At 41.3% G+C, this 12,439-nt stretch overlaps 1 protein-coding gene across 1 annotated transcript in view; it reads right to left on the reverse strand.

Moving 5' to 3' along the window:
- Positions 1-12,439, reverse strand: part of gtdc1 (glycosyltransferase-like domain containing 1) — a 48,280-nt gene that overhangs the window by 19,320 nt on the left and 16,521 nt on the right. The window contains exon 4 of the mRNA XM_036545581.1: positions 3,880-4,239. Coding sequence (XP_036401474.1) covers positions 3,880-4,239 — 360 coding nt within the window. The remainder of the gene's footprint in view (positions 1-3,879; positions 4,240-12,439) is intronic.

A 12,439-nucleotide genomic window follows, 5' to 3' on the forward strand; every position in this document is an offset into this window, starting at 1 on the left:
ATGTGAACACATGTTGGATGTGTATGGCACTTATTTATTTGTTTAAACACGGTCCTCCTGGTGCTTCCACGTCTATCTTTTCACAGATACCACAGCGAAAGTAACGGCCACGTTCACGGCTAGATGAGTCAGAGGGATCTGATGCAGAAAGACCCTGGGCTCTCAGATTCCACTGTGGCTGTGGAAAACACGGGTTTGGTCGCAGAGTTAAATTAAAGCCGGAACGAGGGAGGACCAGGGGATGCCCCATGATGAGCCAAAGCCAGTACCGACTTGGGATGCTGCCTCGGAACAATGATCCGTCACTAGCCAGTGGTCTGGAACCATGGCGACAGAGCTGGTCCGCCCCGCCCTGCTCAGTTGAGGACACAGGCCATTTGTCATCTCCCTCTGGTGCGACTCCTCCTCTTGTCCGCCCCCCCCCCCCCCCCCCACCGCCCCACCCTCCCCATGGGATTTAGGACTGGGAGTGCTGCAGTTGTTTACCGCTCTCAGCTAAATCTCCCCCCGGAAACATCCCCCGGCTCTAGTATTACACGGCCCATACAGACACACCCTGATGGGCACAATGCCTCTGTGACACGCCCTAAGATATGATGACAGCCACATTCTCCAGCCATGTACCTTTAATACCCCGAGGACCACTGTCCCTTTCAGAAGCCACGCTGTGTAGCTACACATGAGTAATTCCAACAAGGACTACAGCCTTGTAATACTCCCACCTCTTTTTCACTACAGCTATGATTTGGTAAGCTGTTTAACATACATGTTTCAGGTTATAATTTCCACAAAAGTATGCTTTTGAAATGTCTTAATGAGGTATTTATAACATGTTCATTATTATGACGTAACATCTTCATAAATCATTCATAAGCAAGTGCAATTTTTAATGCTATTCTCAAATGTGACATAACACATGATGGCAGCTGACTTAAGATCAGCCCTCTTACAAAAGTTCTTGCTGTGGTAATGAAGGCGTTATGCATGCTAAATGAAGGGTTTAGGAACACATACATTGTGCAAAGTGTGACTAGCAACATGCCTTGCATAGCACCCCAGTTTATCGTATAGGCCTTACCACTGATTCATCTCTTTTACTGTGAAGTGCCAAGCAGAGTGGCCACATGACTCGGCTGCGGACAGAACCTACAACATTCCAGGTACAGGGCAGATGTTCTAACCAAAAGGCCACTGAACCAATTAGACCTTCATTATAAAATAAACCAATGGCGAGGTGCTGAGTGTCTCAGGGAAGCATCAAACAAATCAGAGGGAACGCGGTGAGCTCGTGACCTCACACCTCAGAAGCGTCCTGCACTGCTCCAGGAAGCAGAGCACGAGGTGAGGTGAATTACAGAGGCACACGCCGTATGGACAATCTGGCCACACACACCGAGGGCAAATTTCAGTCACTATCCGTTACTTCATTTTTTCTCCCTTTTGCGTTGTTTATTTTGCGTTGTGTTTTTACGTTTTTTTTGTTCCTACATTTCCAGCGAAAAGATGAAAATCCCTTTAGGCAGCAGCTGCTCGCGATCAGCGGGCAGGGCTTCGGGAGATTTAATCTGCCGGGACTCAAATCCTCCGCAAAGGCGATTTTGCCCCAGCGGTGTGGCACACACACATACGCATCTTCACCTGTAAACAGCCGCCCTCTGGAAAGTGATATTGACCTTCCGATCCCCCACCCCCCTCTGCTCCCCCCTGCCCCCAAGCCAGACCCGCCAATAAGTGAGGCTCGTAATCTGGGGGGATGAAGCCGACCTCTAATCAGGCCACACGCAGATTAAAAAACCTAGAGGAATAATCACGAAAAAGAGGCAGAAAAACAGGGTGGGGGGGTAATGAAACGAAATGCAAGCGCTGCCACATGAGGAGATTACGGGACCGTTTTACCTCTTTAAATCCCAATTTAGCTCAGAATAAAGCCAAAGTTTATGAGCATGTTAGCAGTGCTAATCCATCTTTGTTTGGCTCTGTTTAGAAGATTACAAAATGTGTTGTTTTTTTTTTTTTGGTTATTGATATTAGAGCAGGTGGGCGAGAAAGCTGTGGAAATGTAGAGACAAAATGAATAGGGGGATTCCAACACAAACTCTGTTGACAGTACCGACCTCCAGTGTTCTAAGCAGTCTTCCTTAACTGGATCAGACTGGACTACTTGAATGTCCCTCTAAAGTTATCTGCACACTCTAATTCCATATACCATACCAATACAGACAGCATTTACAGCTTTGAATTTGTCAAAGATTTAATTAATTAATGTCATACGAAAGGCTGGACATTAAATGTAAATGGATAGATAGATACTCAAAAGCCAATGCATTTGGGACGGCAGTGTAGTATAATGGTACGGAGAAGGACTTGTAACTGAAAGATTGCTGGTTCAACTTCCCATTGGGGGCACTGCTGCTGTACCCTTGGGCAACGTACTTAACCCAAAACTCAGTAAATATCCTGAATGAACGGATAACATGTAAAAATTGTGACCTACGCAAGTCTCTCTGGATAGGAGCATCTTCTAAATGCCAATAATGTCATGTAATGCATTTACAGACTCGTCTTCTTGCTGTTGCTGTCTGTGATTGTTATTTACTTTTTTGTATCATTGTTCCATCTTGTAAAATCTGACTCCTGTCCTCTCAGTTAGAAGCCTGCACAGCTTTCCTGTCGTGCGATTCGAGAAGGCCCCGATATGCAGCAGATTTTGACTGATTGATTGCGCAGAGACATAGGTGGTCTTTGTGGCTGTTGACCTGATTTATTGATAGTCTTTGGTGGGGGAACAGTATCTTGCCGCCTTGCTGTCGAGTCTGGAATCACAGAAGAAGAATGCGTTTTCAGCTGAGGGGGCAGATTTTCTGTCAACAGCTTTTTGGCAGAAGGGGGAAGGATAATGTTGGCGCACACAGGTGCCAAATGGCTCTTCGCCCCAGCAGATTGGGAATTTAGACTTTTTTATTCTGCACAGAAACTCCCTCACTTGGGCCTCATGATGTGCGCAGGTTTTTTTTTTTTTTACACTGCCCATCAACTAATGAATTTATCCATACACTCAGCAATTACAAAATGCTCAGTCATGGTACAATAGCCAATAAGAGGCAATGCAGCACTGGTCATGATTACTCGGGTCAAACAGGTAAAATGTACCATCATGAATGCAACTGATATTATGAGACGCTGATTAAAAACAGTTAGCATAAGGGCCCTATTGTTGAGGATGTTGTTTTTTGTGTGTAATTTCAACCAGCCTTGAGAATCCAAAACACTATGAGCTATGGAAAACTACCTGGCATCTAGCTGTCCAAATTGCTATCTGTCATCACTTTACCAAGAAGACAATTATACTGATACAGTGTCCTCCACAATTATTCGTAACCCTGTTCAACAAAACCACAATTTGGTAAATGATCTTTTAAAAAAATCTTTTTAAAATTTTTTATCAAAAAACCTCTGAGTATCAACCAACAAAAGCCATTCAGAAGAATTCCCACATTTTGCTATCTGAACATTCATGGGAATCTTCTAGAACTTGTGTAACTTGTGAACTAAGATGTGAACTAGAACTAGAACTTGTGAACTTTTTTTCTCAACACTAACTCAACATTCGGTAATCACTGACTCCATAAAATATACATTTTCTAAGACTCGGAAATGAATGCAGACCAGGAGTGAAAACCATACAGTGGAGTCAGTTACTTGTTTGAACCAATCAGAAGACTTTGCTCTCCACAGCAAAAAATTGATTGGTTCAAATCAGTGAGTCACTGATAATGCACAGTTTCAGGATTCATGATGTCTCACTCTCTCATAGTTACAAAGCCAGCCATACTTAGACTGAACATGGAAACAGAAAGCGACAGAAACACCATTACTTACCACCTGTGTGGCCAGACGATGTGCAGTGGCCTTTGCTGACTGGTGCCCTTGTCACATGTCTCCATCATCTCACAGGGTTTAAATTCCCCATCATCCCCTTGATAAGGCACTGGGACCCCTTGCTCTGTGCTGCTGCAGTTCTCCGTATTGTCCCGAGACGCAACATGGGGTCCTTGCTTCCCCAAGTCGGAGGGCTCTTTCTGGGGTCCTGGCCTGGGTTCTGAGTGACGGTTTTGGGGTGAACGATTTCCCTCAGTAGCCCCCCCAGGATTGCACCTGCCGCCGAGGGGTTGAGAGCTTCTGCTCTCCTCAGAGCAGGCCTGTCCCAGGCTGCGGAGACGTTTGTGCTCTGGAAGAAGCCTGGGAGGGAAAAAAAACAGTGCCAGAAAGTCCACTTTATCACTAAATCCTCCACTTCACATGAGCACGACAGAGTAGGACTGTATATCACCCTGTACCAGCAGACAAGCAATTCTAAACAGTCTGTCAATGTTCTGTAAGCTCTTTACTTATTTAGTGGTGACAGTTACAGCTTACAGAGAGAGATCACTGTGGGATTGTAATAGAGCATTTTACCTGCAAGTTGTCATGGCAGTGATTTTGAAAGTACAATCTCCCAGAACAATAGCTAGACTCTTTTCTTCTCTTTGTAACTGAAACTGTGGGTGACAGACCTTCTTCATTCATCTTATGCATCAAGAGGGCTTCTATGCTACTTACAATTTCACTTTCAACCAAAAAAATCAGTTTCTAATATGAAATTTCTGGTTACGTGAAACCATGACAGAACAACATCCTTACTATGGATAGTCATATTTGTGTACTATTCCCATGCACATGCTAAACCCATCTTAATCTGGAAAACAGAATCTTTTATGATAAAACAGAACAGGAGGCACCATGAATATTGAAGCGCCTCTGACATCTCCCGCCTTTTGTACATTCATTTTAGGGGGGGACAAAAACACGGGAAGAGAAAGAAAGAGTGAGAGTGGAAACACTCAGATGTCAAAGTCAAAGGAATAGAAACCACATTTGAAGCGCTGGCACCGAAGCTGGTGTTTAAGGCCAGATGAATTTATGACAGAGAGGGCTCTGGATCCAGCGTCGTCGAGCATCGCGGATAGCTTTTATCCCCTCACTCGTAAAGAGATGTGCGCTCTGCTCCCCTGAAGAGCCAGCGCAGGTTGGATCTATTAGGATGGCTTAGTAATTTAAGAAACAGCAATTTAAACAAGGCGGAGGGAGAAAGAAAAAAAAAAGGAAAACAAGAAAAGTGACTGACGTCACTGCCAAAACGGCACTTTGAAAAGAACGTGCAGCACATGACACGGGGTGGGGTATGGGACGTCGTTGAAAATGCAGCCGATAACTGCATAACCCATCACATTCTATCACAGACACCTTTTCTGTCCCACTGAAGCAACATTAAAAAGGCAACGCATGTCAATGCTGCACGCTCTTGGTCCTTGAGATACATGCTACTTAGTGTTTGAGTTGAGTTTGAGGCCCTTTAACATGCCTTTTAACCAAGCATCTGACACCTGATTCTCTCAAACAATCAATGGCTTAAGTTTAGCCTGGAACTTGCCCAGAGGCCTATATATTTCCATTGATTTGTACTGGAATGGACATTTAGCAGGATTCCAGCACTTTTTCTGTTCATGTCATTGCTGCAGTTTCACAGGGCTTGTTTGCTATATACACAATAAGCACAATATATACACAATAAGCATGGTTCACTCATTTGCATCTGTCGGTATCATAACCATTACATTACATGCATTTAACAGACACTCTTATCCAGAGCAACTTCCAGCGAAATAGAACATAAGTGTATCAGTTCAAGTCAAATGAGCAACACCACAGCAGAGAATAGTCCATAGAATCAGGTTCAACAAGCTCTCCACTTATAGTATGACCGTTGTAGGGCTCATTTAGGCTGAATCAGCATGGTGGAACCAATCATGATAAAATAAAATAAAAGTTCAAGTTTTCAAGTATCACTTTAATTCAAATATTATTTTCATCCTCAGTTGAAAAAAACATTATTGGACAGATTTTTAAACTATAAAAAGCTAAAAGTAACAAAAAATGAATGCTGCCATTAGAGCAACAGGAACATAAACCATACAAGGAAACAGTATCCTAAAACTTTAATAGTTAAGTATTTTATGAGAAAAACACTTCCAAATGTTTCTCAAAAACTTTCCAAAACCACACCAAAGACATGCTATAGTAATATTATGTTTCCCTCAAAAGTCTCCATCATGGTAGCTTGACTTCACAGTAATTGCATCAGAAACTTGGTCTTAAGTCTCTCTATGACATAGTAGGCTATTTATGTTCGCCTAAACTGTGTGTAATTTTGTATGGGAAGAAAGCAGCAAGGCTGTCTACTCCAGCCAGCTTCCTTTTTTTCAGAGAGTTTAGGATGGACTGCATCACCTCTCACCTCCCGTCTTTTGAAACAATGATCTCAGTGAACCAACAGCAGAAATGATTTTAGAGATTCATCACTTTGAGCTGCATTCTTTTTGTTTATGAGGGAAGATACACCCATGCGGAGCTTTGTGGTTTTGTTCTAACAAGGTAAAGCAGTGAGGAGCACAGGAGCACTTACAGGTTTACATGACTTACCATTTTTTTAATAAACCTGTAAAAGTTTTCACATTATTTGGATGCAGAGTGCTAAATCAAAATGCTTTTCTCTGTGTTAGAGTCAAAGCATTTCGTTTACAATCAAGAAAGCACAACCGAAGACTGGCATCAAGTACTGCGAATCAGCACAATGTGAAATGAATGTTGAAAGACGAGAGCAATTTTGATATCCCACCCCCAGTCTGTTTGGCAGCAATATCTCCTAAAGATTACAAATTACTACCGTAAAACAGACATTCCCTATAAGTAATCCCCCCGCCTGGCCCCTCCTCCACCCCACATACACAGACACACACACACACACCCAAGAAAAGCTGCACCAAAGACATTCCTTCTAGTTATGTCTGACTGTATTTTAAACAGTTCTAATCACATACCTTTGTGGACACTTAATTAAAATTACAAAACCAATTTTAATCTGTCGTCCAATTAATATGCAAATGAATGCAAATGCGGTAAAACAAGGTGGTGATTAAGTTAAGGACACTATTTCATGTCTCCTTTAAGTATGAAAACAAACCATCTTTTTCTTCAGTACTCACGCTGATTGATAGTGATGTTTACCGATTGCATGCTGGGCTGAACAAAATAACCTTTTTAGCATAATTAAAAAAAGATGTTTAAAGGAAGCCGAGGTGAAGTTCGTCACTGACTGCATGTATGGTCAGGACATCAATGCGTCATTTCACACAAATGATTCGACTAAGATCCCAACAAAGTAGAAGTAAAATATTAATGATTTACTGGGCTATTTGAAAATGCGATAATCCAGTTTTCAAGGCTTAAGGTGAGAAGTTCACAACTCTAAAGAAAAGATTTCTGATTTCTAATTATGCCTTGGAGACAGCCTTTCAGTGTCACATCTACCAGGAAGAATGACCAAGGAAGATAAGCAATGGAACTGAGAATCAAACAACTTTTGATCAGCAAAAAAGAGAATTTGATTACTGGAAAGGAACAGATACTTTGCACAGACCAAAAGGCATGGATGCCATTCTTTCTCTTATGTTTACTTTCCACATCTTCCACTGATCACATCCACAGACAAAATGAGCCAAGATTCAATGAAGAATAAAGCAGTACAGAAACCTGTATTAGTTAAAAAGAACAATGAGAAAGGAGGTTACTTAGGTAAACCATGGGGACAACTGTCAAAGAAGCCTTAAACGGTAAGAGAAAAAGGTAGTTAACAGTAGTCCTGAGTGTCTGTTTCTCTTCCTCTCTCCATACACTGAGTAAAAGTCCCAGCACTGCTGAGGTAATGTAATTGCGGGTTGTGTGGTAGATTTGGTCCAATTAGCTCTGGTCGAGAGCGGGAGTCATGCTTGCTTACTTCTTCCTATTATTTTTCTCAACAGAGCAGAACAAAAGCAAGCACTCAGAACTGGGCATCACATCTTAAAACATACCGACCACAGCCTAAAGCAGTCTACCAGCTGTAAATAAAGTGTCCTTCCAAAATGTATGTGTACGGATGGCTTTCTCCCTCATACTTCTAGAAGAACAAGCGAAAAGGTCATTCTCGTGTAAAACTTCAGCAACAAAAAGTGTGGATTATAAACGCAAAATGGCACTTTATTTCTATTACATCAAAAGGCACAAGTTACATACTGAATTTATGGGCATTTGATGATGGGAAAAAAACCAGGGAATGATTTGTTGGATGGAAGTACTGAGCACTTATCAATCAGTTTCATAAAGAGTATTGACTTGTGCCTCATATAGCTAACTAAGCATTTTCTCCTGTTCGTTTTTTAAACTCATTATGTTTTTCCCCCCAGAAAACTAAGAATTAATTTCAAGTTCTGGTTTGATATGCATGCTAAATAATAATTACAGCGTAAACTGCTAATCATTTTCACAAAGAACTGCCCTTGGCTTCCTCTGACACACACAGTAATAAATCAAAGTTTTTTCCAACTTGTTTTTCAGACTCACTGTAAAATACAGCTCAAGCTTTGGTACCAGGCTGTGGTACCAGCAATGCCTCATCACCACTACAGATAAGCGTCACAACTTATTGGTTCTGAAGGGGGTTTTGGAAGGTGTCTGTGTCACTTCGAGCTGCTGGAGACCACTAACCCCCACATGGGACCGCAGCATGTGGGCCCTCGTCGACGAGACACTTCCAATTATCACCGTCATCATGAGCGCAATGAGGTGACGCCAACCCACAAGCGTTGGGGGGGTTCAGACTAGCAGGGGGCGCAGGGGGGTGTCAAAGAACATTTCAATCATTTCCCCTCAAGGGAGGACCACGAAAGCTTTGTAAAAATGAAGGAAAAGAGAAACGCATAAGATCCATGAGAGGTTGTTGATGTTTGCAGACCACCACCAGATCTGTAGAATCATCCCAGACAGAGATGGGGTTTTGCTAAAAACACACACACACACACATTGAAGAATCCAGGTTTTCATTCATGCATGCGGAGGGCTCAGCGCCTTTGCAAAAAAAATTCCATCATGAGAATGACATCACCATGTGAGGCATCACACAGCCAAAAGTTTAAGCACCGTTCACAGATGCAGTTTTCATAGTCTTTTCTTTTCCTGTGAAATACTAATCATCTTTTTAAAAAAACACTGGTCTGAGAGCAACCAGATAGATAGCTGCTTCTAATACTGCACTGCAGCAGATCTACCAAAAATGCATTTGCAATGCAATAATTAAGTCTAGCAACACCAAAAATTAACCAGATAAATTAGCCTGTCTTCTCTTAAAATAATGAAACCAGTCCACCCTACTCTGAACCTTTACATTTAACATGCAAGTTGTAGCAGGGTCTTGAAAAAAATGGTGTTCTCAAAAATACAACTACAGTACAATTAGAAAACAAAACGTAGGCAGAATGTTTGGGAAACCAAGTTTTCCAAACACTTTCCCAAACTAAGTAGGTGAATTCAAAGGCTTAATTCAGAACGCCTGTCACATCATACCAAAGGCTTTCCCTTGGTTTTTATTTTCTCACAGAACCCCCTAAAGTGCCCTTTTAACAGCAACAGACATATGTGTTATATCAATCAGTCAAATTTAATTCAAGTATCAAACACACACTACAGACCACTTCACAATGTGTTACATAGGAACAATGCAAGTTAAAACTACAACAGAATGACATCAGAGGACATCACACACTGATCTAATTATATATTAAATAAATAATAATGTAACACATTACAGTTTTATACAGTACACACAACCTACATAGATACTGTATTGTGCATAATACATATTTGGCCCTGACGGCAACACCAGAGACCACAGACACCCACTGCTTTCATCTGCCACGTCCTTAAGTGTCATTTCTGCAGCCCATACGGACCACTGCTACAAGAGCCTGCAAGCACGTGCAACTCTGAGCCATGTTTCACAATGCCAGCGTGTGATGGAGGAATGGGAAGTGTTACTGCCTGTGCCACTGCTCTCCTACACTCAGTGCAGACGTGGGCCAGCCATCTGAGCATGCACAAGCAACGAGCTTGATTTGTACAGGGAGAGAACAGGAGAGAGAGAGACAGAGAGAGAGAGAGAGAGAAAGATGGAGATGAGGCTGACATTTTTGTTGCTGCTGCCGCCGTTGTTGAGGGTTTACTGAATCTGCATATCTGCATATCTAGGGATATTAAAAAGCAGTGGAGGTCGGGGTCAAATCTGAATAGAGGACAAATACATAATATGGTTATGTGAATGTGTTACGTCCAATGAATGACCTGCAAACTTGACATAAAGTAAACGCCAAGCAGACCTGAACTGCTTGGAGCAGTGTTATATTGGGTTTTCCCCATTTTAAATGTCTGCAGTTCATTCCGGTACATATTACAAAGGGGATAAAGTGCAGGTCATCCATGAAATATGCTTTGAGGAGCCATGAAATCCTATGTCAATGCGTTTGATTGCATGGCACTTATGGAGAGGTATTACTGATAGCAGCATCTGGCAGATCCAGGATTCCAGAATTCTGGAAGAATTCCATTCAATATTTGATTTTAAAACTGGTTTGACTGGGTGATAAAATCCAGTCTCAGCATGAGAGGAATGTACTCAAGGGAAATGCCACCAATAATCTTATGTATAACTCATAACAGCAATTTCATCAATCACGTTGTCTTAAATTTGATTAAAAATAAATGCAAAAGGAAGTGAAATAAAGAAATACATCCGTAATATTCAGAAAACAAAATCAACACCACATCCAGCCTTATTATGACAGTCACTCTGCATAGGTGAAAAAATCTTGTCTAAGAGTGATGTTTCACTGCAAAAAAAGTACCAAGGGTCTCCTCACATGCATTTAAAACTGCATGTTTACAGTCATTAAAGCGTATTAAAATCCACATTACAGGACTACACAGCCAATACACTCATGGTTCAGCATTTACTATAAGGTTTATTTATTTATTTAACAATAAATTCTAGCAATTTCAGCATGTGAACAGGACACAGAATCTCACAGCCAGCTGTGGGCAAACTGAAGGATCATTGCGACAAGTTGTCAGATTCGAATTTAACAGACCTCTGATAAGACTCAGTGAACTCATTTGCCTTTGGTTCACCCACCGGGGGGGTGGGGGGGTTGCTGACAATGCAACACTTTGAAAAGTAGGAAACCATCGTACTTAAAACTCCCAAGATGATTCAGAATTTTTTTTTATTATATTTTGTTCACAGTACTCTCAGGAGAAAATCATGGGATTATGAAATATGTATATGGTCCTTAAAAATTTAATACCTTACATAGTTTAAATGACCAAACATAAGGAAGTTGCGGATTGTACAGCAACTGCATGAGAGTGTACCACTTTTGCATATGGCATGCTTGTTATACCATCTGTAAGATGTGCTGCAAAAGAAAGGTGTGACCTTTCAAAGTGGTCAAATGGGCTATCAAATGTATCTATTTCTGTCAACCACATGACATTAAAATACACGTACAGAAATATGTCTCCACTTGGGAACTTCTTTATCAGGAGATTAAAACATACAAATGTATATATTCAGTTTTTTAAAGAAATGTATCCACTTTACTGAAATGTACCACACCATGTCATGCAAACATTTAACTTCATAAAAACACCCAAAATGTTATTTTTTTTCTGCAAGAACCAAAAAAGTAATAGAAATAGTAGTGATCCTTAGCAGACGTTAACCAGCCACATCTTTTCTTCTGTATTTATATGCCTCTGGCAACACAGAGAAATGTGAAAGTTTTACTGTGTTGGAACATTTAATAAATACGGTGTTTTCATTCTACAGGCGAAGCCAATGAATTGCAGTTGGGAAAGCACAATCTCTCAAGTCATTTTTAATGCCTCTTCCCTTTTTGGAATCGGCAATTGTACATTATGCTTATCTCACTGTAACATTCTGGACGCAAGGGTGTGGTGAATGCAATCCTCAGATAAGCTTGCACACCAAAAACTCGTTTTCACACTACAAGCCCCACAGTGCACTAGGAGCAGGAATGTTGCATGGAGGATAGGCACAACTTCCTAAAGTCATCTGAGCTCATGCTGGGACGCAGGATGCCAAGAGTAGTGCATAGTGCACTGTAGTGTACAGCAACTTTTATCACTCCTTTTCAGGACTTTTTATTAAAGTCAACACTGTATTAAACTCCAATCACAATCACAACAGTGCTATCAGTGCTTAGTTTTCATCAGAAGACCCATTTAGATACAATCAAGAACAACAAGCTGATAAACACATTTCAAGACTCTACTTCAGTTCCAACCACTGAAGCAAAGTTTATTCTGTATTGTCCTCTGCATGAGGTATGGTGAAGTCTTTCAAACACTGTATCGGGCTATAATAACCTGCAGATGGGAGGGTACTGTAGGTGAGCACAACCTAACTCCATCAAAGGGAAACTGTTTTGTAAACATCGGTTTCGTGTAATTC

This window comes from Megalops cyprinoides, chromosome 14 (assembly GCF_013368585.1).
Source record: "Megalops cyprinoides isolate fMegCyp1 chromosome 14, fMegCyp1.pri, whole genome shotgun sequence".
NCBI lineage: Eukaryota > Metazoa > Chordata > Actinopteri > Elopiformes > Megalopidae > Megalops > Megalops cyprinoides.